Below are 27,724 nucleotides of genomic sequence, written 5' to 3' on the forward strand. Positions count from 1 at the left end.
TGGAGACCAGATTCTGTCTGCTCCACTATGCTGCCTCTGTGTCTGGACTTGGAGGACTATCCCTCATACATATAATGGTGTTTGAAGGAAAGAAACATATGTTCTCTTTTTGAGAAAAGATAGGTGATATTCCTCTCATGAGAATAATCTCTCCACCACTTGCCTACTTCCTCATCTCTCTCTTGTCTGCAAATAGATTCATCAAGAAGACGGCTTTATTTGGCCTCGTTGCCTGGGTGGGGTGATGAGGCTGAGACTCTGGGAGCAGGTGGCGCCCAGCAATAGTCTCACTACCTACCCAGTGGTTGGCACTTCTGTAATGAGTCATCTTTATGGGTCTTTCAAGGTTTGTCCTCTCCTCCTCAACCAGTTCTTCCATTGCAGACACCAGAAAGCTTTGCAGCTTACCGAGATTTTTAGTATCTGTGCTGCCAAAGTGAGTACCAGCTTACTGAGATTTTTAAAATGGGGGAAGTAGATGTTAACTCAAGAATAAGGAAGGGGAGAAAAGTTTGCTTTGGTTTCAAGAGGATGGCCATAGAATGAATATGTCAGTCCGGATGCTTTCCACATCTCCATCCCTTACCCAAGTCTTGAGGGCTGTTGTAGAGTGTGCATATTGTGAACTGAAATTCTGATAGCATTAAGTAGCTCATATCAGATGTCTGTACCTTGGTGTCTTTGAGGGTCCTGAAAAGCACTCCAGAAAATATTCTAACAGAATGAGAGCAAGAAAGAAACATTTTGCGTAGTATAACAAAGGAGCAATGATTCAATTTCTTTCTTTTTTTATTTTTTTTTCTGCAGTGATTCAATTTCATTTTAGATTTATACCCCTTTGGAGAGGAAATTATTGATTTCAACTTTTTCCAGATAAGAGTATCACAACCCCCCCCCCAACTCTGAGGTTTCACTGCTCTGGACTGACTTTCAGAGAGCCAGAGACAGAACCTTGGTACTGAACCTTCCCCCCCAGTGAGTTGAAGGCTGCACTTGAACCTGGTTGCAGTGCACTATCCAGATGAGCTATTTTGCTAGCCTAGTTGAAGAATTTTGTATCATACAATCTTAAAGTTGGAGAATTACCTCATGCCTCATCTTATGAAGACAGAGCACAGAGACAAGTGGTATGAAAATGGTGGAGGCAGACATACATCTGTATTTCTGTCTGTGTAGGTGTGTGTTTGTGCACTCAGGAGAACCTGTCCATCCAACACACACGTGCTTGTTGCTGCTTAAATTTGTGCTGATGAGAGTGACTTTGATGAGGCTAGCTAGTTTTATGGAAGCTCACTTGAAGGTCTTGCTCAAGGTATTCAGTTAGAAAATAGAAAAGAGGGGTCAGGTGGTGGTACACCCAGTTAAGTGATCATGTTACCATGTTACCATGTGTCAAGAACAGGGTTTGAACCCCCTCTCCCTGCCTGGAGGTGGGATGTTTCATGACTGGTGAAGCAGGTCTGCAGGTGTCTCTCTCCCTCTCTCTCTACCCACCCCCCTCATGGGGAGTGGTGGGTTTGTTGTGCCAGCATTGGGCCCCAGAAACAACCCTGGTGACAATAAAAAAAATTAAAAGAAATGTTGGTCTCTCTCTGCTTGTCCATGTATCAACATATGCATGTGCTCTCACTTTTGCTGGATAAAAGCTTAAACATTACTGGAGACAAAAATAAAGAAATGTCGGGTTTAGGAGATAGCATAATGGTTCTGTAGAAGGCTTTTTTTTTTTTTTTTTTTGACTCCAGGCTTATCATTGGAGCTTGGTGCCTGTACTATGAATCCACTGCTCCTAGCAGCCATTTTTTCCATTGTTGTTGTTGTTGCTGTTGTTGTTGGATAGGGCAGAGAGAAAGAGAGGAGGGGAAAACAGAGGGGGAGAGAAAGACACCTGCAGACCTGCTTTACCCCTTGTGAAGTGACCCGCCCTGCAGGTGGGGAACCTGGGGCTTGAACCGGTCTTTGCGCAGGTCCATGTGCTTCATACTATATGCTCTACTGCCCAGCCCCCTCCAGAAGACTCATATACTCAAGACTCTGAAGTTCCAGGTTTAGTCCCCAGTGCCACCATAAGCCAGAGCTGAGCAGTGCTCTGGTCTCTTTCTCTCAGTATTTCTCTTTCATTAAAAATAAATAAATAAATGTCATAACATAAAAATAAAAGTCACTCATATTTTAACTATTTTTTAATATTTATTCTTTTTAAAATTTCTTTATTGGGGGATTAATGTTTTACATTCGACAGTAAATATAGTAGTTTGTACATGCATAACATTTCTCAGTTTTCCACATAACAATACAACCCCCACTAGGTCCTCTGTCACCCCTTTTGGACCTGTACTCTCCTCCCTACCACCCACCCCAGAGTCTTACTTTGGTACAATACACCAATAATATTTATTGTTTTTTTAAATATTTTTTTAGTTATTAATGAGAAAGAGAGGAGGAGAGGGAAAGAACTAGATATCACTCTGGTACATGTGCTGCTGGGGATTGAAGTCAAGATCTCATGTTTGAGATTCCAATGCTTTATCCACTGTGCCACCTCCTGGACCACTAGCTTTTTTTCTTTTTTTTACCATCATTATTTATTTTTTTTCCTCCCACTATTGAATGCTTAAAGTAACTGGAAGCCAGATCATTTTTAAAGCATACTAAATAGTTACTACTTCTGAGGATGTGCTTGTAAATCTGATCAATAGGTTTTGTAAGCAGATGCTTATGAACAACATGACATATACTTAAAATTATACTTACTTTGCTGCCATTTAGAGAATCCAAATGAATACTCTCAATATTTCTCTTAAAATTCCTTCTATATGTTTACTGTTACTAGCTTATTCAGAATATATTTTACTCATTTACTTACTTTTCCATTCCCTGGCTTGGTCTGTTGTTTACCCAGCTCTATCAATACAGACTTGAGTTGGGAAAATTTCATGGGTCAAGAAATATTAAATATGGCCACTTACAGTAATTTTATTATTTATTTATTTTTACCAGAGCACTGCTAAGCTCTGGCTGATGGTGCTAAGGATTGAACCTGGGTCTTCAGAGCCTCAGGCATCAAAGTCTTTTGCAGAACTATTATGCTGTTTCCACTGCCCTTTCAGTAAACTTTGAATTGAATTACTCTCTTCAAAACTATTTTTTGTCTCCTTTTACTCAAAGTAAAGTGCTTGTCCTCTGAGCACCATGTCTTCTAATGAGAAAGTCTTGTTCTTCTGCAGATGACACTGGGGCAGTAAGTTTTTCCTCTCATCAATCAATAGAAATTTATTGGAAACCATATCTTTGTGTGGCTTTGTGCATAGCCCCACACACCATAACTCCTGAAGAGTTATAAACAGTTTGGATCACTGCTAGTCTTTCTCCTCCATTCCTGACTTTATCTGTCTGCCATTTGATCTGCCTAATAAATCCAAACTTCATTATACATTCTTTTATCAACTTGTTTGATGCTTTTCCTAATAGTGTAGGACTCCAGCGACATGGGTGCCTGCTTGTGAGGTTGATTTTGCAGTTTGTTCTATGACTTTGAACTTTAAAAACAGGGACAACAGGACAGCTAATCTTGGAGTGAGCCTGCTGGCTTGTGAAGAGGGTTCAGGGCAAGCCCATGCCACACTGGCAGGAGCTTCAGGGCAGTGGTGTCTTTCCTTCTCTCTATCTTACTCTATCTGAAAAAGTCAAGTTAGAGCAGTGAAACTCCAGCAATGGCAAAACAAAAAAGAAGGGGATTAGTGTGTGTGTGTGTGTGTGTGTGTGTAGGGGAGGGAGTACATTGATTTCTTTTTTTTTTATTTATGTATTTATTTATTTATTCCCTTTTGTGACCCTTGTTGTTTTATTGTTGTAGTTATTATAGATGTCATTGTTGTTGGATAGGACAGAGAGAAATGGAGAGAGGAGGGGAAGACAGAGAAGAGGAGAGAAAGATAGACACCTGCAGACCTGCTTCACAGACGGTGAAGCGACTCCCCTACAGGTGGGGAGCCGGGGGCTCGAACCAGGATCCTTACACCGGTCCTTGCGCTTGGCACCACCTGTGCTTAACCCGCTACGCTACCGCCCGACTCCCGAGTGCTTTGATTTCTATAGTTATTATTTGACAACTTATATGTTGCCTTTTTCATGGTGATTGAATCTCTTTCTCTAGTAACAGAACTAGCTAGATTTTCTATTTTAAACCTTCCCCATAGCTGCACATTTTAAAAACATCATTCTAATGGAGTGCTAAGGAGTGGATATTGAGACTATCATGAAAGATCTTCCAGTACATAAATCACTTCTACTTTTCTTAACCATAGTCCACCATCTGTTTATTTATTATTTATTTGTCTTTTTTTTTTTTTTTTTAACCAGTGCTGGTTTGTGGTGATTCTGGGAACTGAACCTGGGACCTCAGAACCTCAGGCAGGGAAGTCATTTGCAGCCACTTTATTATTATTATTATTACCAATGATGTGGGAACGAAATCCTTTTGTCCATTTTTTTTTACCTTCAAATGACCTCTGTTGCTGTTTCTGCACATTGCTAGATGGATTCCAGCCTATGACACTGGGGTCACAGTGTAGCTTCAGCTTGGAGCCAAATGCCCCCCAGCTATAATGACCACACCTCTGAAGTGCAATTTCCCAGGCACTGCTGCCTTTAATAAGGAGCCAGCCAGGAGGCAAATTTGTGTCTCATTACAACAGAGCCTTGTATTAGGCCTGGCACATAATTAGATGTAAGGAATTACAGCCTTCCCTTTACGAGATCTCCAGGCACCATATCTGTACTTAAGCCATTGCTTTTATTTTTATTCTAATGATAGTCTGTCTCCCTCTTTCTTTCTCTCTCTCTCTCTCTCTCCCTTTCCCCAACAAATAATTAAATAACAACAATAAAAAGAAACCAAGGAAGTTCAGAAGTCTGCAGCTTTAAGAAGACTGGCTCCCGAAAAGATTTCCACAAGACGCTTCAGAAACAGAACTTTGAGTCAGAAACCTTGGAGAGCAGTGAACGCCGCACTCAGGTATTTCCTATCAACAAACATTGTTTCCAGGTTACAGTGCTGTTCTGCCCAAGGTGTGCTGCTGATTTTTTTTTAACTAGGACAAAAGAGACTGGGCTCATAGAATTGCGTACTGGGATAGGAGGAACTCTACTATCTGAGTCACAAGCATATATATGTTGCTACAGAAATTACTGTTCAATTACTGTTGAATACTCCTAGGTATTCAACTCTTAAAAACAAACAAGTATGGGGCCAGGTTGTGGCACATCTGGTTGAGTGCATGTGCTAACCATGTGTGAGGACCCAGATTCAAGCCCCCAGATCCCAGCTGCAGGGAGGAAGCTTCACAAGTGGTGAAACAGGGCTGCATGTGTCTCTATCTCCCCATTCTCTCTCAACTTTTTTCTGTCTCTGTACAAAATGTATACATGAATAAAATTATTTTAAAAAAGCAGATAAGTATAAGGACTCTAATTGCAAGGGTACCTCGAGGGTCAGACTTTATAGCGACTCCGTGGTGCCTCTAAGACAGGCTGCAGAGTGATTTAGCTTCACTCTGAGATAGGCTAGCTGTCTTCTCTTTGTGATTCTATCACACACTAACCCCAGGCGGGCAGAGTTTAACTATTTGGGCTTCATTTTTCTTCCCAGGAAAAACAAGAATAATTGTAACTCACTAGGTTGTTTGAGGATTGAATGTGCTAATACATGTAAAGCATTTAGAACAGTGTCTGCTGGCATTGGCTGATCTTCTTGCTGTTATTACTGCAGAGAAGTTAGTTTAAATGTCCCTATTTTATACACCTGTGTTCCTCACAGTATTCGTCACAAGGCCAAGATTGTGGAAAGCACCATGTTTCTCAGGACACATGAATGGATAAACAAAAATAAGTTATTTGCATACTATTTATTTGCATACTAATGAGATACTATTCAGTCTTTTTTTTTTGTATCACTGCTTTCATATGTCCTCACGTTTTCTTTATTTTTTATTTTTTAAATTAACACCAGGGTTCTTGCTGAGGTACAGTGCCGGCCTTAGAATCTACTGCTCTAGGAGGTCTTTTTCCCCTTTTACTTATTTTTTCTTTGTATTTTTACTTGATAGGACAGAGAGAAATTGAGAGAAGAGTGGGAGTAGAGAGAGAGAGAGAAAGAGAGACACCTGCAGACCTGCTTCACTGCTTTTAAAGAGTCCTCTCTGCATGTGGACACTGGGGACTCGAACCCAGGTCCTTACACATGGTCAAGTGTGTACTCAACGGGTGTGCCACCACCCAGCTCCCAATACTTTTCATAAGAAGGAAAGAAATATTGACAGTCACTATACCATGAATCTTGAGGAAATAAACTAATCACAACAATTACATACTGTAGAAGCTCACCTGTATGAGGTACCTCATGTCATCAAATTCACACAGAAAGCAGCATATATGGCTGACTGTTGAGGACCAGGTGAAGAAAGAATGGGAAGCCAATGCTGAGTTGAAAGAGTTTCACTTTTCATGGAAAGAGCTCTGGAGAGTGACTGACCAACCACATGATTGTACTTAACACTATCGAACTATGTGCTTAGAAGGGTTAAAAATGATCATTTTTGTGTTGTATTTCACCACAATTAAAAAAATGCTTGGGAGGCAAGAGATAGCTTACTTGGTAGAACATATACTTTATTCACATTTTAGTCCCAGCTACCTTATGGGAGCACTTGCACAGGGGAAGCGTCATGAGTGATCGAGCAGTGCTGTGGTGTCTCTCCTTTTCTGTCTCCCTTGCTCTCACCGTCTATCTAAAAACAAAACAAAGAAATGATTGGGCAGGTGCCATAATGGATAAAATGTCAGACTCTCAAGCATGAGGTCCCACATATGCCAGATGCTCTGGTCTTCCACTCTGCTCTGCTCTGCTCTCCCCTTTCCTCCCACACCCTCCCCTTCCCTTTCCTCCATTACTTTCTCTCTCTACATACAATATTTTAAAAAGCATTTTCTGGCAGTGCTGGAAATATGCAGGCATATTTCACCCTCAGTGAAAACTCTAGTGGTAAATTTTTTTTAAATATTGCAAGGGAAGGAGACCCAAGGGTTTTTCCCTCCTCCCTCCTGGTGCTTGGTTTGCCAGTTTGCCATGGTTTTGTTCCCTAAAGAACTGAGGAGGATAGTAGTCTCAGCCATTAAAAACTATTCATGAAAAGGCACACACATAAAGACATGTGGGCATTCTGGCAAAATGGCAAAGTCGAAGCTAGGGCCTCTCTTAGGCACTTTCTAAGGCCCTAATCTTCCCCTAACAGATTCTTTAAGGCTGGCAAGCTAGCTCACCTGGGAGTGCATCTGTTTTGCCATGAGCACAACCCAGGTTAGAACCTGGCCCACACTGCACTGAGGGATGCTTCGGTACTATAGTCTCGTCTCTTCTCTCTCTCTCTCTCTCTCTCTCTCTCTCTCTCTCTCTCTCTCATGGCCCAGAACAATAAAGCCCTGCAATGACATATAGCAACAGCAGCAAAAAACCTTTAGTGTCCGTGTTCTCATCCAATCTGCCTGTTAGAAAAGGAAAACATAGAAGGAGAAATTGGTCTGATTTGCACCAGATTTCTAACCCAGAAATTTTCAGCTTTCAGGTGCCCTTGTAAAGTTCTCAAGAATAGCCACCATATTTTTCACAAAGTCTTAATAACGGTTTGACTACTTTTTTTGTTTGTTTTTGACATGTCCATGTGTTTCAGTTCTTTTTTAAAAAATTTATTTGTTATTAATAGTATGTTACAAGATTGTAAGATTACAATGTGTAGTTCCATACCACAGCCACCACCAAAATTCTGTATCCCCACCCTCCCACCTCCCAAAGATAACCACCATAGTTCTCACAAAGTCTTATAAACATTTTGCTTGCTTCTGGTGTTTGTTTGTTTGTTTGTTTGTTTTGGCAAATTCATGTAAATCAGACCTCTAAATTCCACATGAGTGAAAACATCTGGTAGTTGTCTTTCATCTCTTTACCTATTTTGCTAAATATAATCACCACCAGCTCTGTCCATTTTGTCCCAGAGGACACAATATCATCTTTTTTTAATCACAGCATGGTATTCCATGGAATATGTATTTCATAACTTCTTTAGCCAGTCTGTTGATGGGGATTTAGGCTACTTCCACTCTTTAGCTATTGTGATTAATGCAGCTATGAAAGTAGGGTGCATATGTTCCTCCTATTTAGTGTTTTGAGTGTCCACTGGATAAATGCCTAAGAGTGGTATTATTGGATCATAAGGTAATTCCATTTTAATTTAAGAACTGTCCATGCAGTCTTCCAAAGGGGCTGCACCAGTTTGCATTCTCACCAGCAATGTAGCAGAGTTCCCTTTTCTCCACAACCTCTTCAACATCTGTCCTTTCCTGGTTTGTTGATGTAAGCCATCCTCTCAAGTATGAGATGGCATTTCAGTATAGTTTTAATTTGCATTTCTTTAATGATAAGTGAAGTAGAGCATTTCTTCATGTGCCTGTGGGTTATGTGTATCTCTTCTTTAGAAAACTGTCTGTGTTTCAGTTCTCTATACTGTACATATAAGCAAAACCACCCAGTAGTGGTTTTTCAGAGAAAATGCAGATCATTTAGTAACAGATATAAATTGGAACAACCAGAGTCCTTTGAACATAAACGCCAAATTAGAGAACCTCAAGATAATAATTAATACCTGTTTCCAAAGACAAGTAAGATCTTTGCAGTTTTGCTGACCTATAAAAGGGTTTAGCTATCAGTTCCAGTACTGAATGTGACTGGCCTACTAAGGCATATTTTTAAAACCCTATTCATGGATCAGCTTATTGTCCAGTTTCCAAAACCAGGTTATGGAGTTGAGATTAGAATAAGGTTCCCTTCTTCCCCAACTGGTCTCCTTTTGGTGGCACCTATTGTAGGTGTGTTTTGCTTCAGTACGAGACAGAAGCATGATTCACATGAGATCTGAATCTCAGCTTCCAGGAAAGAATATGTCCAAAGTACCAGAGATCCAGTGCTGCTCTCAAATCTTTTCTCCAAAGCAGGCTAATCTTTATCTGAGGAGTAAGTGAACTGCTTCCAGATAGCAGGGAGACATCTTAATTTTAGGATACTCCACTAAGTAGCTACAATGTCATTCTGTCTAACTCTCCTTTTACTCAAAACCTCCCTGAGGCCTGCTTGTATAACTGCACAAGGGATCAGTCTGGAGACATCCCAGAGTCTTTTGTTCTCTTTTTGGACCTAACATCTCCCTCACAAAGATGTTTCTTTTCCAACAGGCAGGTCCCTGGCATGTCAACATTCTGTGCGATGTGTCTGGAAAGGGTCCCCTCACTGCCTGTGACTTTGACCTCAGAAGCCTGCAGCCGGACCCGAGGCTGGAAAACCTGTTGCAGCAAGTGAGTGCCGAGGACTTTGAAAAGCAGAATGAGGAGGCCCGGAGGACCAATCGGCAGGCAGAGATCTTTGCCCTCTACCCGCCAGTAGATGAGGTGGGTACAGAACTCCCCAGCCTGGAGAATTACTGGGAAAGGCCCAAGGAATTAGCATTGTCCCATTCTACTGCAGAGCAAAGGCAAGTTGCTTGCTTATTTGATTTTGGGGCTATTTTTCCTCACTAAGTGAGCCCATGTAATAGCTGATTTTTCATCACCAAGCAAAAGATGTTGCAGTAAATGAGCAGAGTGGTTTTTTTTTTTTTTTTTTTCCAAACACTTACCAAAAACACTTCTATTGATATTATCTGATTTAATCCTCAAAACATTTCAGGGGCCTGGTATAGTCATTCATTCACAATGAGTCAAACAGTTTTGTTATTTGTGGGCAACTTTTGCAGTTGACCCACTGGGTCATGTATTACTTCAACTTTCATCTTTCTTTCTTTCTTTTTTTCTTTCTTTCTTTCTTCCTTCCTTCCTTCCTTCCTTCCTTCCTTCCTTCCTTCCTTCCTTTCTTTCTTTCTTTTCTTTATTCCTTTGGCAGAGAGAATTTGAGAGGGGAAGCAGGGAGGGGCAGGTAGAGAAGGAGAGAGATAGAGAAACACCTGTATAAAGGCCCCACCACTGTAGGTGGTGACTGGAGCTTAAACCCAGATCTATGTATATGATAATATCTGCTCCACAGGGTATGCTGTCACCAGCCCCATACTTTGATGTTCTTTAGCACTTCAGGTTTACTTTTTAATCATATCTGTGAACAATCTGAGAGTTCTGCTTTGAAATAAGAGCAGCCATGCTCACAAAACACACCATCTTTGTTGTCCACTTCTGTATATATTGCAGCTCACCCAGAAAAATACGATAATTTAGGATTTGCCTGTGGTGACCTCCAGGGCTTTATGGATGGAATAAAAAATGAGCATTGGGGATCGGGTGGCAGAGCAGCAGGTTAAGAGCACATGGTGTGAAGCACAAGCACCGGTGCAAGTATCCTGGTTCGAGCCCCCAGCTCCCCACCTGCAGGATGGGTTGCTTCACAAGGGGTGAAGCAAGTCTGCAGGTGTCTTTCTCTCTCCTCTCTGTCCTCCCCTCCTCTCTCAGTTTCTCTTTGTCCTATTCAACAACAACAATAGCAATAATAAAAAAACATAAGGGCAACAAAAACATGAAAAATGGCCTCCAGGAACAGTGGATTCATGGTGCAGGAACCAAGCCCCAGCGATAACCATGGAGGTTAAAAAAAAAAAAAAAAAAAAAAAAAAAGCATTGTTCAAATCTGTTTAAGTTCCTTAAATGAGACCCTTAGTTTTTCCTCTGGATGCCAGAATATCTGCACTGTTGGGCCTTACTTTTTTCTTTCCTTCCCTGCTTTCCTCCCTTGCTTTCTTTCTTCCTTTTTCTTTACTTCTCTTACTCCTCCTCCTTCTTCTCCTTTTTAAATTTTTATTTTTATTTTTTTGTCTACAGGGTTATCACTGGGGCTCAGTGCCTGCACTACAAATCCACTGCTCCTGGAGGCTATTTTTTCCATTTTGTTGCCCTTGTTGTTTATCATTGTTGTATTATTATTGCTGTTGTTATTGCTGGATAGGACAGAGAGAAATTGAGAGAGGAGGGGAAGACAGAGAGGGGGAGAGAAAGATAGACACCTGTAGACCTGCTTCACCACTTGTGAACTGACCCCCTTGCAGGTGGGGAGCCGGGGCCTCGAACCGGGATCTTTACTTGGGTTCTTGATCTTTGTGCTATGTGCACTTAAACCACTGCACTACCGCCCAGCACCCACACCAATTTTTTAAAGTATCTTTATTTATTGGATAGAGATAGCCAGAAATTGAAAGGAAAGGGGTGAAAGAGAGGGAGAGAGAAAGAGAGACACCTGCAACCCAACTTAGCCTCCTGTTAAGTTTTCCCCCTGCAGGTGGGAACTGGGGGCTTGAACCTGGGCCTTTGTGCACTGTATTATATGTGCTCAGCCAGGTGTGCCACCACCGAGCCCCCTTTTTCTTCTTTTATAAGTCTTGCATCGTTAAATTCTGACTTATGGAGGGGCTGGGCATTGAACCTGGGCTGCTAAGCCATAACATCTTTTGTATAACCATCATTATTATTTATAATAATATTTTATGTATCCCAAAGGATACAATATCATCTTTTTGATTGCAGAGTAATAGTCCATGTAATATATATCCCATAACTTCTTTAGCTAGTCATTTGTTGATGGGGATTTAGGCTTTTTCTACTCTTTGGCTATTGTTAATAAAGCAGTTATGAGCATAGGGGTACATATATTTCTTCAAATTAGTGTTTGAGTGTCCACTGGATAAATACCTATGAGTGGTATCACTGTGTCATAAGGTACTTACATTTTTAATTTGTTTAAGGACTCTTCATACAGTCTTCCAAAGGGGCTGTACCAGTTTGCATTCTCACTAGCAGTGAAGCAGAGTTCCCTTTTCTCCACAACTTCTCCAACACCTGTCCTTTCCTGGTTTGTTGATGTAAGCCATCCTCTCAGGTGTGAGATGGTATCTCAGCATAGTTTTAATTTGCATTTCTAATGATAAGTGAAGTCCTGTGCCTATGGACCATGTGTATCTCTTCTTTAGAAAACTATCTGTTTAGTTCTTTGGCCCTTTTTTTATTGGGTTATTTTTGCCTCTGTAGATTTATACCAATTCTGTATAAGTGCTACACGCTAACCAATTGTGCCACTGGAGCTACAGATTTGTACCAAGTCTGTATAGATGTTTGATATCAGTAGCTTGTAGGATGTATGATGTGCAAATATCTTTTCCTATTTACTTGGTTTCCTGGTTATCCTTGTGTAGTTTGCTTTTGATGTATAGAAGCTCTTTAGTTTTATGTAACCCCATTTATTTACTCTCGTTTTTATTTCTCATGCCTCCTTAGAGGTTGAATCTCCAAATACATCTTTGACGTGAAGGTCCTGCAAAGTTTCACCAACATTTTCTTTTATAAATTTTAAAGTTTCTAGTTTAATATCTAGATCTTTAGTCATTTTGATTTGACCTTGGTGTATGATATTAGGTGGTGGTCTAGTTTCACTTTTCTATACACGGCTGCCCAGTTTTCCCAGCTCTATCTGTTGGAGAGACCGTTTTATACTCCATTGACTTGCTTTGGCCCCTTTTTCCTATATTAGGTGGTCATATATGTGTGGGCTCATTCCTGGGCTTTTTGCATAAGCATTATGTTATCTCCTTGGGTACACCGCTGGGTCTTATCAGAAAAGACTGCTGCTATACAGTATCTTTACTGTCCAAATTTTATTAAAAGTTTAATTTCAAAAATAAATAAATAAATAAATAAATAAGAATGGTATATTTTCTGGAGCTAAAATCATACACGAGGAAGGAATAATGTTGGCATTATTATCATGCCTATTCTTCATTTTGCAAAATAGGAATCAGAGAGCTACAATAACTGATTCAGTGTCCAACATGCAAATCAAATTATAGAATGGAGATCCTAACCCATTAACTCCACATTTTATGTTTGCCCATTTATCTGTGTATAGCACATTAGCTCACATAACTGGCATCCAAAGGTGATGTAAACAGTCACATAAATCCAAGAAATGTTGCCTGGATGACTTGATCTTCTTTTGTATTTTTTCCCTCCCAATTCCATAATGAAAGAGCTAACATATAATAAAGAAACTCAAAGTGGACACCAGAAGTGAGGAAAGAATGATAGTATTCTTATTAAATACTTTCAGTGAGATGTTAGCTCATCAAAACCTCCCTCATGGGATTAATTGGGAGTCTGTCTAGTCTGAATTGATTAAAAAGAGTGAATTATACCCTCTGGAAAGAATTTTGTTTTATAATCTCTGAAACAATGCAGGAACTCAACTGTAGCTGAAAGTTATAATCTAGCAAAGGTTCTAAGAGACCTCCTTTACTGAGTGGTGAGGAATACCTTATAACCATCATAACATTTATTTGTAAAGTTCTGTATATCTAAAGCTTTTGGGCTCCTATGAGAGACTTTTTAAAAAATTTTATTTATAAAATGGAAATATTGACAAGACCATAGGATAAGAGGGGTACAATTCCACACAGTTCCTACCACCAAAACTCTCTATATCCCATCCCCTCCCCTGATAGCTTTCCTAGTCTTTATTCCTCTGGGAGTGTGGACCCAGGATCATTATGGGATGTAGAAGGTGGAAGGTCTGGCTTCTGTGATTGCTTCCCCACTGAACATGGGTGTTGGCAGGTCAATCCATACTTCCAGCCTGTCTCTCTTGTTCCCTAGTGAGGCAGGGATCTGGGGAGGAGGGGCTCCAGGACACATTGGTGGGGTCATCTATCCAGGGAAGTCAGGTTGGCATCATCTGGAACCTGGTGGCTGAAAGAGTTAATATATAATGCAGAACAAATTGTTGACTAATCATGACCTAAAGGCAAGAATATTGAAGATGAAGATTTGGGGTCTCTATTTTAGAAAAAGCTAGTAGGTTTATTTTAGGTGTATTCCAAGGGCCCCATGATTTTACTAGTTTTTGTCTGAGCCTGACATCTAATATGCAGATGAACTCAAGTTATTCTCTGGGGGAGATGGTGTTATCATTGGAAAAAGGAATAGAAAGCTGGATCAGGGAAGAGAGTAACTCCCAAATATGGGGAAAGTATATAAATATTGTTAACTATAAACCCCATTGATTTGATCTGGGGCCCATATTAAGCACAGGAGCCTATGTAACCTGTGCATCCCTGTAGGTCTGAACTCACATTCTATGGTCACAGCTAGGAACATTCTAGGCTGCACTAATTTCAGGATCCGTCTTCCTTGGGTGGTAGGTAGAGTATGTTGTCCAACCTCCCTTCGGAGAATGGAACAGCCCCTACCATTGTTGATCCATATTGAGGGCAAGATCCTATAGGGGCCCATAAAGGGGTCCATTATGTTGTTCCTGATGGAGATGACCAGTGACAGTGGAGAGAGGGATCTGTTAGAGGTCTAGGCCCATCATGTCTCTGTGAGAATTCCAGGACTCCCTGACTAAGGCCCCAGGTAGGTGATGGGGTGGCCTGGTAGTGACTAAAGAGTCATCATTGAAGTATGCCAGTCTCTTGCCCTTATTCAGCTTTTGTAGTTCTTACTTTGTCTGACAAGGTTAGCTTTGGAGTGATTGAGGTAAGTGTAATAGGAGGTAGGTGAGGAGGGTATCTAGGTCTAAGTAGAAACTTTTGATTAGTTTTTGTTGTCTTTTTTAGACAACAAGATTTGTTGTCTTTTTAGGTCTTTCTGCTTTCTTGCTGCATTTATTGACTCACTGAAAACTATTATGCACTTTTGCTTTAAGGTTTATATTTCCCCCTAACTTTAAGGTTTATATGTCCCCCTAGCTTTCCCTGATACATGTGTACACATGCCCTATCTCATGGGCTCTGGTCTATATCTAAGTTCTGAAACTTTGTTAAGAAGTGTACCACCTGAAATGGAATATGTCCAGGAGATCTAGTCTATCCATCTCTTCAACTAATTTTGTTTCCTTGTTGAGTCTTTGCTTAGATTATCTAAGTGTGAGAGTGGGGTGTTGAAGTCTCCTACTATTACTGTGTTACTACTGATATAGTTTTGTAGTTCTTTCAGTAAGTGTTTGATGTATTTAGATGGACCTTCATTGGGTGCATATATGTTAAATCTTCTTGGTTAACTGATTCTCTCATCACTATGTAATGACCATGCATGCCTATCTTTTATTACTTTATTTATTTTGAAGTCTGTGTCAGAGATGAGAATCGCTGTTCCTACTTTTTTTGTGGTATATATATATATATATATATATATATATATATATATATATAAAATACTGTAATAGTTTGGATTTGAATGTTCAAAGTCACAATAAGACCTTGTTATTTCTTTAAGGCTTTAGTTATTGATTGCTAAAATTGACAAGTATATCTCATCTTTTTATTTTTTCTGATAGGGACATAGAGAAATGAGAGGAAGAGAGAGAGGGAGTAAGGAGAGGGAGACCAGAGCCTTATTCACTAGGGAAAGATAGAAACAGGCTGGGGGTACTGATCAACTTTTTAGTGCCCATGTCCAGCAGAGAAGCAATTACAAAAGCTAGAACTCTCACCTTCTGCATCCGAAAAAGAATTTTGGCCCATATTTTCAGAGGGGTAAACTATAGGGGAAGTAAACCAGATGGCACTGAACCCCCATTCCACCATGGCCAGAAATGTCAGTAACCAGGAATCTTGCTTTTATACCATCAACAGAAGGGAAGCAAATCTAGAAAACACCAGAGGAAACCAGGCACAGTTTTGCTTATTGGAGAAAGATCCTTGGAATAATAGGTGTAGGGGTGAACTAGAAAGGAAGTGAAGGTAGGACCATTGAAACAAATGAAAGGAGGGTGTATATGTATATACAAATAGCCTATATTTGTGACCTTGGGAGAACTGCTATAGTTTCCAATGGAGGAGGCGGGGACACAGAACTCTGGTAGTAGGAACTGTATGGAATTAGACCCCTATTACTTTAAAATTTGTAAATCAATATGAAATCTCTAATAAAATTTTTTAAATAAAGAGAGAGGTGGTGGTGGGGGCGAGAGAGAGACCTGCAGCACTGATTAGCATTGCAAATGAAGCTTCCTCTCTGCAGGTGGGGACTAGGAAATTGAACCCACATCCTTGAGCACTATAAGGCAGGCACTTTACTGGGTATGCCATGATCCAGCCCCTATGTCTTAATTTGTCATTCCTAAACATTTCTATAGTTAGAAAACTGGTAAATTCTTGCTGGGTGTGCTTGTAAACCTGTAAATTCCACCCCAAATATCTGTTATCTGTTCAAGGAAACAGTGAGCTAAGACACTTTGGTTTCTGGTATGGGTGCTTTACAGTCTTAAGTGAGCTACTCTGACTCAGAGCTCAAGTCTGAAACTCACATATTTACATAATAAAGCCCTCAGCTGGAAAAATGTTCACCATGTCCTTATGCACCCCCCCCCAGAAAAAGTCAACAATAGGTGTAAGTTTTGCAATGCCATCTGGTGGATGTTATTAATTCATATATCCTTGTTCACATTTCCTTCCTTCCTTCCTCCCTCAGTCTCTTTGTCTGAAATGCTTGGTTTTCTGAAAGGAGAAATGTTTGCTATAAAATGCTGACCTTGAAGCCTAGGGTCTGGATAATACACTCTCAAGCAAAAGTCAAAGTGTTATTCTATTACTAGAACTCAAGCAGAGAGAGGTACTTGAGTGGGAACTCTATATGGATACTGAGTAATGATGTCTTTACAATGTGATTAATAATAGGAGGATGCTGTGGAAATACGTCCGGTACCGGAATGTCCTAAGGAACATCTGGGCAGTAGAATACTGGTCAAGGTGCTAACTCTCAAGTAAGTACTAGCAAGCATACAAATCACTGCACAGGGGTCTTTCTTGCCTGCCTTTCTTCCATCAATCCATCCATCTATCTTCCTATCTATCTATCTATCTATCCTGCTGTGGCTTTACTGCTGTAGGATGATTTCTTCAGATAGAGAGAGAGGTATGGTGGAACAACTTAGGAGACAGAGAAGTCAGATTGTCACTTCACTCAACATTATGTACAGAGGGCTTGGGGAGATGGCTTGATGATTTTGCAGAATGACTCTCATGACTGAGACCCCAAGGTCCCAGGTTCAATTCCAACACCACCCCCCCAGCACCATAAGCCAAAGCCGAGTTGTGATATATATCACAGGGATAGGAGATAGTTCCACCCAGTAGAACACACACTTCTTGCCATGGAAGAGGACCTGGGTTTGAGCCTTTGTCCACCACATGGGAGCACCAACACAGGAGAAACTTCACAAGTGGTGAAGTGCTAAGGTGTCTCTTCACTTCTCTCTATCTCTCACCTTGTGTGTTAAAAAATACACATAGAGGAGATATTATAGGATGAACTAAATCAGTCTAAAGACATCAGGGTACCTTCCCCACCCCACCCCCACCCCCACTCTGATGGAGTGTCTTTTGCATTCCTGCAGTGCTGTATACTTGCTTCTCTCTCCTCTTTGCAGACTGCTACTTTGGAAGATGAGTTCTCGAACTGTTTTCAGATCATAGAGTCTTGAAAATATGTAGTACACTGCCTAGGAGAAAGTACATAAGCATAAAGTACACAAGCCGTGCCCCACTGGGACTGTCATCTGATGTGGTCTATTCATGGCTTATTCATTTGCAACCAGGCCTTATAGAATTGGGATTCAAGGCTGTGTTTCAGCCTTGGGAACTTGTCTGGAATTTCATGGGTTGATTATTTTTTATTTTTTTCCATCAGGGTTATTGCTGGAGTTTAGTACCTGCACAATGAGTTCACCACTCTCAGGAGCCTTTTACCCCTTTCTTTTCTTTAGTAGGGCAGAGAGAAATTTAGAGGAAAGGGGAAAATAGAGAAAATGAGACACCTGCAGCACTGCTTCACTCGTGAAGAGACACCCCCCACCCTGCAGATGGGAACTGGGCACTTGAACCTAGGTAGTTATGCATGGTAACATGTGCACTCAACTATGTGCATCACTGCCTGGCCCCTGAAATTGTTTTTATTATTATTATTATTTTTTGAAAGTGACTTCTGACTTTAATGCAAAGCTCTACTAGTTCCTTTCATAGTCATGCAAAGCAGCTGTATTGCTCACCTAGCTGTGGGGGCTTCTCTTGAGGCTGCAGCCCCTCTCCCCAGCTAGTTCACCAAGTGAAGGCAAGGGGTCAGGACCTTTATATCTCACATGCCAAGTGGGCATGGGGTAAGGGATACAGAAAGGCAAACTTGAGCCCTTGCAGTCTGACCTGGAAGTGGGATCCTCCTAGTCCTTCAGGCAAAAGGATTACGTGGAAGTGACTGTTTCATTCCTCTCTGCACTGTTCAGGAAGCTTAGGCTATTGTCTGAGGCCTCTGCCCACCCCCACAGGATGCATACTGGGCCTCTTTTAGATGCAGTGGTTTGGCTGTTTGGACTGGAAGAATTCCCCCCTGTAATGCTTGTCACCAAACCTTCTAGACCTTTTCACTGAATAAACAGCAACTCAAATCACATGTGGGAAAGTATAACCAGTAAGATAGACATTATTCACATAGTGGTTCAAATAAGATAGACATTATTTAAAAAAAAAAAGAATTTGGGATTGGGTGGTAGCGCAGTGGGCTAAGCGCACATGGCGCAAAGTGCACGGACTAGCATAAAGATCCCAGTTCGAGCTGCGGCTCCCTACCTGCAGGAGGGTCTCTTCATAGGCAGTGTAACAGGTCTATAGGTGTCTATCTTCCCTCCCCCTCTCTGTCTTCCCCTCCTCTCTTGATTTCTCTCTGTTCTTTCCAACAACAACGACAGCAGTAACAACAACAATAATAACAGGGGCAACAAAAGGGGAAAAACAGCCTCCAGGAGCAGTGGATAAAAAAAAATCCATGAGCTTCTCTTAAAGAAATTTTTCAAAGTTTCCAGTGGTTTTTTTTCCAACTGCCAAGGCAGAAATCAGGTAGACTTGAGGTGTTTGCTCAGTGCACCTGGCTTGCTCAAGTGTCTTAAATAATACCCATACTCTCATATACCAAGTGAAGAGAAGTAGAGAAACTGTCCTATCTCTAAAATATATAGGTTAACCCAGAATGCTAAAACACGAGCAACAGTAATGATAATCTTTAGATACAGATTCCACTTTTGCAATTGATACGCAAAATTCTACTTATAGTACTGTTGATGTTAACAGCTAGGGAATTATAGACACAGAAACTGAGAGGGGAAGGGGAAAAACAGAGGGAAGAAGAGACACCTGTAGACCTGCTTCACCACTTGTGAAGCCTCGCCCTCTGCAGGTGGGATCTGGGGTCTTGAACTCAGGTCCTTGCACATGGTAATGTGTGTGCTTAACCAGGTGCACCACCATCTGCACTCCTCAACATTATTTTAAAAGTTATGTTTTCAGGAGCTATCTTATGTTAGCCTTACAATGACACTGGAAAATGAGCAGAGCAAGTGTTTCTTCATATTTTTACAGACAAATAAATCTAAGGGAAGCAGCTAGATTTTTTTTCTAGTTATGGAAAGCCCTGTTCCCAAGAATTGAATAATTATAATATCAACTGTAATCTCAAATAATTAGAAATTTTCCATGAAGCTCCCATATTTCTTCATTAATATCCCAGTGTGATTTTCTTAGGCATAGAGTGAGCCTAACATGTCTGTAAAGTACTTACATTTTAAACTAGTTTATGTTCAAGCACTACTTAGAAATTCACAATCAGCTATGTGAACAACAGAGATTTGTCTCTCTCCAACAGGTTTGAGATTGAAATTGAGCCTCTGTTTGCCAGCCTTGCCCTTTATGATGTTAAAGAAAGAAAAAAGGTAAGAAAGCAAAGAGCAGCCCATTCTTGAGGGCACGTGTGTTATTCCTGGGTCTTCGGTTTCCTGTACACAGTAAAATAGATCATCTTGGAAAACAGTGACCACCTGTCCTGTTCTGTTGTCTTTGTAATTTTTTTTTTTTTTTGCCTCCAGGGTTATTGCTGGGGTTTGGTGCCGGCACTATGAATCCACTGCTCCTGGCACCATTTTTTTTCTATTGTTGTTGCTGTTAATTAGTGTTGTTGTTGTTGTTGTTGGTTAGGACAGAGAGAAATTGAGAGAGGAGGGGAAGACAGAGAGGGGAAGAAAAAGATAGATGCCTGCAGACCTGTGTCACTGCACGTAGAGTGACTCCCCTGCAGTTGGGGAGCCCAGGGGTTCAAACTAGAATCTTTGGACCAGTCCTTGGGTTTTTCACGCTAGGTACACTTAACCGAGTAAGCTACCTCCAGGCCCCCTCTTTGCAGTCTTTAAAGGGGTAGTCTTTGAACATCAATCATTTATCCACTTCACATTTATAGATTTGTGTTCTTTTAGGAAAATCCTGGCAGAGATGGTAACCTTGTTTGTATAAAGAGCAAGATAAAACAGTGAAATGTGGGATTACATGTAAAACAAATAAATTTTATTTATTTTATTTTTGCCACTAGGGTTATAGCTGGGGCTTGGTATTGACACTATGAATCCACCACTCCTGGTGGTCATTTTTTCCTTTTATTTTTTTTATATTTTATTTGATAGGACAAAGAGCAATTGAGAGGGGAGGGTGAGATAAGGAGAGAGAAAGAGGCACCTTTAGACTTGCTTCAACCATCATGAAGCATTTCCCCTTTAGATGGGGAGTGGAGACTCAAACCAGGGCCCATGTACATGGTGAACTTAACCAGGTGTACTACTGCTAGGCCCCCTTAAATCTATTTTTAAAATTTTATTTATTTATTTCTTGCTGAGTAGAGACAGGCAGAAATTGGAAGGGGAGGAGGAGATAGGGGAAAAAAAAAAACTTAGATACCTGCATTCACCATTTGTGAAGCTTTTTCTCTGCAGTTGGGGATCAGGGGCTTGAACCTGGGTCCTTGCACAGTGTAATGTGTGTGCTTAGCCAGGTGTGCCGCTGCCTGGCCCCAACTCTTTTTTCTTTCTTTTAATAAACTCAGATAGACCCATCATATCTCTTCTGGGATTTTTGTTTTTTGATGCATTGTGAAACAGGCTTATTTTAAATGGACAGTATCTTGTACAATAAATGTCTACATTTTCTCTGGGGCAAAGACCTCACCACTTTTTTTTTTTTTTTGCCACTAAGTTTATTGCTGGGGATTGATGCCTACACTATGATCCACTGCTCTTGGCAGACATTTTTTTCATTCTATTTTTATTTGACAGGACAGAGAGAAAGTGAGAGGGGAGGGGAGATAGAGAGGGGAAGAGAAAGAGGACACCTGCAGACCTGCTTTAATGCTTGTGAAGCTTATCCCCCTTTAGGTGGGGAGGGAGGATTCAACCCCTGGTCCTTGCACATAATGATATGTGCTCTTAACTGAGTGCATCACCACTGGCCCCAAGACCTCATCAATTTTAATGTGTTTTCCACTGAAAAGAATTCAAGGACAGGACCTGAGACATTTCCATGAATGTTTTGATGTTTCATCATTCTGTTGGACACAAATAACAAAAATGAGGAAGCTTCTGTTCCTTTTTACCTATCATCATGCAGGTCCTACGAAAGGGCAGGGCAGACCTCTTGAACACATAGTGTTCAGAAGAAACATGATTGTGGGTATGGGTAGATAGCAAAATGGTTACGCCTGAGGTTCTGAAGTCCCAGGTTCAGTCCCCTGCACTACCATAAGCTGATAAGTGCTCAGGTAAAAAACAAAACAAAAAAAAACATGATGATTAGTTAGGGTGGGTCAACTGCTAAAGCAAATTAATACCCAGGTCTCATTGCTAAAAGCTATGGTTGTCACGCTGTGCTGTTTCTCAGAATCCCCATCACAGTCTATGTAAACCTCATTTACTGGCCCCCACTCCTAAGGTTCTGATTCACTGAGTCTGGTGGGATGGGGGCTGATAATGTGCTTCCTACCAGGTTCCCAGGTGATGCTGAAGCCACTCAGTTCAAGAATAAGTTTCTTTGTTTCTTAATAATTTGGGTGGTGGTGGCGGTAGAGAGGAGGTGGGGTCTTTACTTGGTTTGGGGCTTCCTTTGTTGAGAATGGACCCTCCATTTCCAACATGTGCTTCTGCTCCTTTAGTGTTATTATATATATTTTTATTTGATAAGGAAGAGAGAAATTGAGAGGGGAGGAGGAGCTAAAGGGAGAGAGAGAAGGGAAGCGAGAGAGATAGCCCTGCTTCACCACTTGTGAAGCTTTCTCCCTGTAGGTGGGGACCAGGGGCTTAAACGCAGGTCCTTGCTCATGATAATGCGTTTGCTCAATCAGGTGCACCCTATCCACCCTCATTCTTTTTTTTTTAATTGGGGGATTAATGGTTTATAGCTGAAAGTAAAATACAATAGTCTATATATGCATAACATTTCCCAGTTTTCCACGTAACAGTTCAACTCCCTCTAGGTCCTCCTCTGCCATCATGCCTGAACCCTTTCCACCTATCTTCTACTTTGGTGCAATGCACCACACCTTCATTCTTTAATAGTAAGCTATTTAAGAATTTGAGAAATTGTCCTGGATTCTTTGATGTAGTCATTGATATTTTTATTCTTATTATCTTTATTTATTGGATAGAGACAGTCAGAAGTTGAGAGGGAAGGGGGTGATAGAGAGGGAGACAGACAGAAGCCCTGCTTCACCACTTGTGAAGCTTTCCCACTGCAGGTGGGGACCAGGGGCTCGAACCTGAGTCCTTGTGCACTGTAACATGTTTGTTCAACCAGGTGTACCACCACCTGGCCCCCACATCACTGACATTAAATAACTACTGGTGAATTATTAAAAGCAAACATTTATAGGAGTAGCTCTATAAATGAGCCCCAACCCCTCAAATAATAAAGAGACCAAGACAACATATGTATTGGACTTTCCCAGTAGCGACTGGTTACCAAAGATATCAATGACCTTAACTTATTTCTTCAGCAAAGTTTCTTTGTGGTTTTTGTTTTATTCCCTTGGATTTCAGCTACAGGGGTAGCAAGTGTAATTTGTTTTTCATTTTGCAACTCATTTACAGATCTCAGAAAATTTTCACTGTGACCTGAACTCTGATCAGTTCAGAGGCTTCCTGCGTGCTCATACACCGTCTGTGGCGACATCAAGCCAGGCACGGTCTGCGTTGTTCTCAGTCACCTACCCTTCCTCAGACATCTACCTGGTGATCAAGGTACTTACACACAGTTGAATTTGCACCCCCTGATGTTCTCAGGGCTGCTTGTATGGGTGGAAGCAATGATGGGTCCTGTCTTCATTTTCTCAGTGAGATTCATTCTGACCTTCTTCTCCTCCCCCTACTTTAGAGGTTTATTGAGTAATGGTTTACAGTATAGCCTTTTTTTTTATCACTGCCATCAAAGTATTTTGTCCCCATCCCTACCCCCCATAGATAACCACTATAGTTCTCCCTTATAGTTCAGTCTTAGATAAAGGTTGACTTTTTTTTTCACATTGGTATATTCAATTCTCTATATTCCACATGAGTGAAAACATTCCATAGTTGTCTGCCTCCTTACTTGCTTCACTAAGCATAATTTTCTCCAGTTCTATCCACTTTATCCCAAAGGACAGAATATCATCTTTTTATTGATGAGTAATACTCCATTTGCTGTATGTCCTATAACTTTTTTATCCAGTCGTCTGTTGAAGGGCATTTTGGTTGTTTCCAAGTTTTAGCTGTTGTGAACAAAGCCGCTATGAAATGGAGTTACACATATCCCTTCAGATCAGTGTTATTATATATCTTTTGGGTATATGCCTAGTAGTGAAATTACTAGATCATAAGGTATTTCCATTTGTATTTTGTTTAAGGATTCTCCATACTGTTCTTCATAGTGGCTGTACCAATTTGCACTGCCACCAGCAGTGTAGTAGAATTCCTCTCTCTCCACATCCTCTCCAACATTTATCTTCTCTTGTTTTATTGATGGAGCCCACTCTCACAGGTATGAGGTGGACTCTCAATGTAGTTTTAGTTTGCATTTCTCTAATGATGAGTGACTTGGAGCATTTCTACATATGTCTGTGGGCTGTGTTTATCTCTTCTTTAGAGAACTACTTGTTCCTATCTTCTGCCCACTTTTTATTGGGCTGTTCTTTTTCTTTTTGTTGAGATGTTTGAGTTCTTTATAGATGTTTGATATCAACCACTTATCTGAAATGTAGTGTGTAAATATCTTTCCCCATTTGTTGAGATTTCTGTTTATCCTTATGGATTTTTTTTTTATGTGTAGAAGCTTTTCAATTTGATACAATCCTATTTGTTCATTTTGTATAAAATACAACTATGTATTTTATAGTTTCAGGTCTAATATCCAGATCTTGGACCCATGTGTGGATTTAGTTCTAGGCTCTTTATTCTGTTCCATTGATCCATATGTCCATTTTTGTTTTAATACCACATTGTTTTTTAAACTGCGATTACAATGTAGTATAAACTAAAGTCAGGAATTGTGATGCCTCCATTTTTCTCCCCCACCCCAGGAGAGCTTCTGTTATTCAAGTTTTTAAAAAATATTTATTTATTCCTTTTTTATTGTTGTAGTCGTTGTTGGATAGGACAGAGAGAAATGGAGAGAGGAGGGGAAGACAGAGAGGGGAAGAGAAAGACAGACACCTGAAGACCTGCTTCACTGCCTGTGAAGTGACTCCCCTGCAGGTGGTGAGCCGGGGGCTCGAACTGGGATCCTTACTCCGGTCCTTGCACTTTGCTCCACCTGCGCTTAACCCGCTGCACTACCACCCAACTCCCTATTCATGTTTTTTTTATAGTTCCACAAAAATTTTTGGATAAGTTGTTTAATTTCCTTGAAACAAGTCATTGGAATTTTAATAGGGATTACACTGAATCTATAGATTGCTTTTGGCAGGATTATAATTTTAATGATATTTATTCTTTCAATCCAGGAATAGTGGATTTTCTTTCATACCTCTGTCATCCTCTATTCTTTTAACAATATATTTTTTAAATTTTTTATTTAAGAAAGGATTAGTGAACAAAAACATAAGGTAGGAGGGGTACAACTCCACACAATTCCCACCACCCAATCCCCATAACACACCCCCTCCCGTGGTAGCTTTCCCATTCTCTAGCCCTCTGGGAGCATGGACCCAGGGTCGTTGAGGGTTGCAGAAGGTAGAAGGTCTGGCTTCTGTAATTGCTTCCCTGCTGAACATGGGCGTTGACTGGTCAGTCCATACTCCCAGTCTGCCTCTCTCTTTCCCTAGTAAGGTGTGTCTCTGGGGAAGCTGAGCTCCAGGACACATTGGTGGGGTCTTCAATCCAGGGAAGCCTAGCCAGCATCCTGGTGGCATCTGGAACCTGGTGATTGAAAAGAGAGTTAACATATGAAGCCAAACAATTTGTTGAGCAATCATGGATCCCAAGCTTGGAATAGTGGAGAGGAAGTGTTAGGGAGGTACTCACTGCAAACTCTAGTGTACTTCTGCTTTCAGGTATATATTTTGCAGTAGTTTATGGATACGTGTGCACATAAGCTCTCTCTCACAGAAACTGGTGTATATCTAGGTTATGGGACTTTGTTAGAAAGTGAACTACCTGAGATGAAATTAGAGTGTACTAGAGGTCTCACCCGAGTAATGAAGTTGAAGGGTTGTCATTCCACACGTGAAGTCTCTGGATACAGTCTGAGGTGAAGCATGTTGAGGTGGCAATCGTTGCTTTGGTTAGGTTGTGATTGGCGGAAAATGTAGACATATAAATCAGTAGTTAATTAATATGAGGGGGAAATCAATTGTATGTCTCAAAGTTTCTCAAAAGACAAACTGAATCTTTTTAATATATAGGCTATGTATTTGATATGCGGACTCTCTCAAAAGCCTAGACCAAGTAGATTAGAAGCATCCAATAGCACAGCTATATACAAGATACTGGGTACTGTACAGCAAACCATAACAAAGGGACTTTTCAAAGTTAACCCAATTAACAAATAATGTGATGATAATATTAACTATTGATTGTCTTTTTGAACCCTAAGACAGCAGGAACCTCACATCTTCACTATAGAGCCCCTACTTCCCCCAGTCCTGGAACCCTTGGATAGGGCCCACTTTCCCGTATGCATCTCCCAATCTTTTAACAATATTTTATAGTTTTCATTGAAAAGGTTCTTCACCTCCTTTGTTAGATTTATTACTAGGTATTTTATTTATTTATTTATTTGGATCCAATCATAAATGGGGTTGCTTCCTTGAGTTCCCTTTCCTTTGGCCCACTTTTTATATAAAGAAATGCCATAGATTTATAAGTATTGATTTTTTTTTAGAAACTTTATTTTTTATTTTTTCCCCTTTTGTTGTCCTTGTTGTTTATCATTGTTATTATTGTTGTCAGATAGGACAGAGAGAAATCAAGAGAGGAGTGGAAGACAGAGAGGGGAGAGAAAGACCTGCTTCACCGCCTGTGAAGTGAACCCCCTGCAGGCGAGGAGCTGGGGGCTCTAACCGGGATCCTTACGCTGGTCCTTGCACTTTGCGCCATTTGCACTTAACCCACTGCGCCACCACCCAGCTCCCTAAGTATTGATTTTGTAATCTGCCATTTTCCTGAATTTATGGATGATTCCCAGCAGCTTTTTTTTGGCAGTTTTTTAGGTCCTCTCCTTTCCAATTCAAATTCCTTTGATATCTCTTTCTTGCCTGATTGTGACAGTGAGGACTTCTAGGACTATATTGAATAGAAGTGTTAAGAATGAACATTCTTGCCTAGTTTCTGATTTTAGGGGATCAGTTTCAATTTTTCCCTTTTGAGCATGATGTTAGCCATGAGTTTGTCATATATAACTTTTATTATGCTGAGGAATTTTCTTTCTTCTCCCAATTTCTTGAGGGCCTTTATCATTAATGGGTGTTGGACCTTATCAAATGCTTTTATGCCTTTGAATAACACATGGGTCACTGAAGAAATAAAAAATGAATTTGAGAAGTTCCTCAATATCAATGAAAATAAAGAAACCAGTTATCAGACCCTATGGGACACAGCAAAAGCTGTCTTGAGAGAGAAGTTAATAGCAATAAAGGCCCACATGACTAAAGAGGAGAAATCTCAATAATAAACCATCTAACAACCCAATTGAACCAACTAGAAACAGAGCAACAAAAAGATCCAAAGGTCAGGAGGAGAAAAGAAGTAGTTAAAAATCAGAGCACAAATCAACAAAATAGAAAACAAGAAGACCATCAGGAGATTAATGAAAGCAAGAGCTTCTTCTTTGAAAGGATATATAATATAGATAAGCTACTAAATACAGTCATCAAGGAAAAAGAGAGAAAGCTCTGGTAAAATCACTCAGAAACTAAAGAGGAGATATTACAACAGATGAGGCAGAGATACAAAAGATCATGCAAGATTACTATGGACATCTATATGGAAATAAATACAACAATTTAGAAAAAACAGACACATATTCACATTTGTTTAGGCTGTCTTGTGACCCAGCATATGGTCAATCCTTGTGAATGATCTGTGTTTACTTGAGAAGAATGTGAGTTCATTTCTTTTGGGATGGAAAGTTCTGTATATATATATATATATATATATATATATATATATATATATATATATATATATATATCCGTTTCATCTATGGTTTCATTTAAAATTGCCATTTCCCTGTTGAATTTTTTTGTTTGGATTATTGCTCTTTTGCTGTGAGTGGTGTGTTAAGATCTCCTACTATTACTGTGTTACTGTCAAAATCTCCCT

At 40.4% G+C, this 27,724-nt stretch overlaps 1 protein-coding gene across 3 annotated transcripts in view; it reads left to right on the top strand.

The window, feature by feature from the left end:
* The window catches only part of DOCK8 (dedicator of cytokinesis 8), a 220,581-nt gene that overhangs the window by 38,838 nt on the left and 154,019 nt on the right, over positions 1-27,724 (top strand). For all 3 annotated transcript variants that reach the window (XM_060199742.1, XM_060199743.1, XM_060199744.1), the window contains exons 4-8: positions 4,894-5,017; positions 9,283-9,495; positions 16,749-16,834; positions 19,762-19,828; positions 23,021-23,170. In XM_060199742.1, the coding sequence (XP_060055725.1) occupies positions 4,894-5,017; positions 9,283-9,495; positions 16,749-16,834; positions 19,762-19,828; positions 23,021-23,170 (640 nt within the window). The remainder of the gene's footprint in view (positions 1-4,893; positions 5,018-9,282; positions 9,496-16,748; positions 16,835-19,761; positions 19,829-23,020; positions 23,171-27,724) is intronic.

This window comes from Erinaceus europaeus, chromosome 10, assembly GCF_950295315.1.
Source record: "Erinaceus europaeus chromosome 10, mEriEur2.1, whole genome shotgun sequence".
Taxonomy (NCBI): Eukaryota; Metazoa; Chordata; class Mammalia; order Eulipotyphla; family Erinaceidae; genus Erinaceus; species Erinaceus europaeus.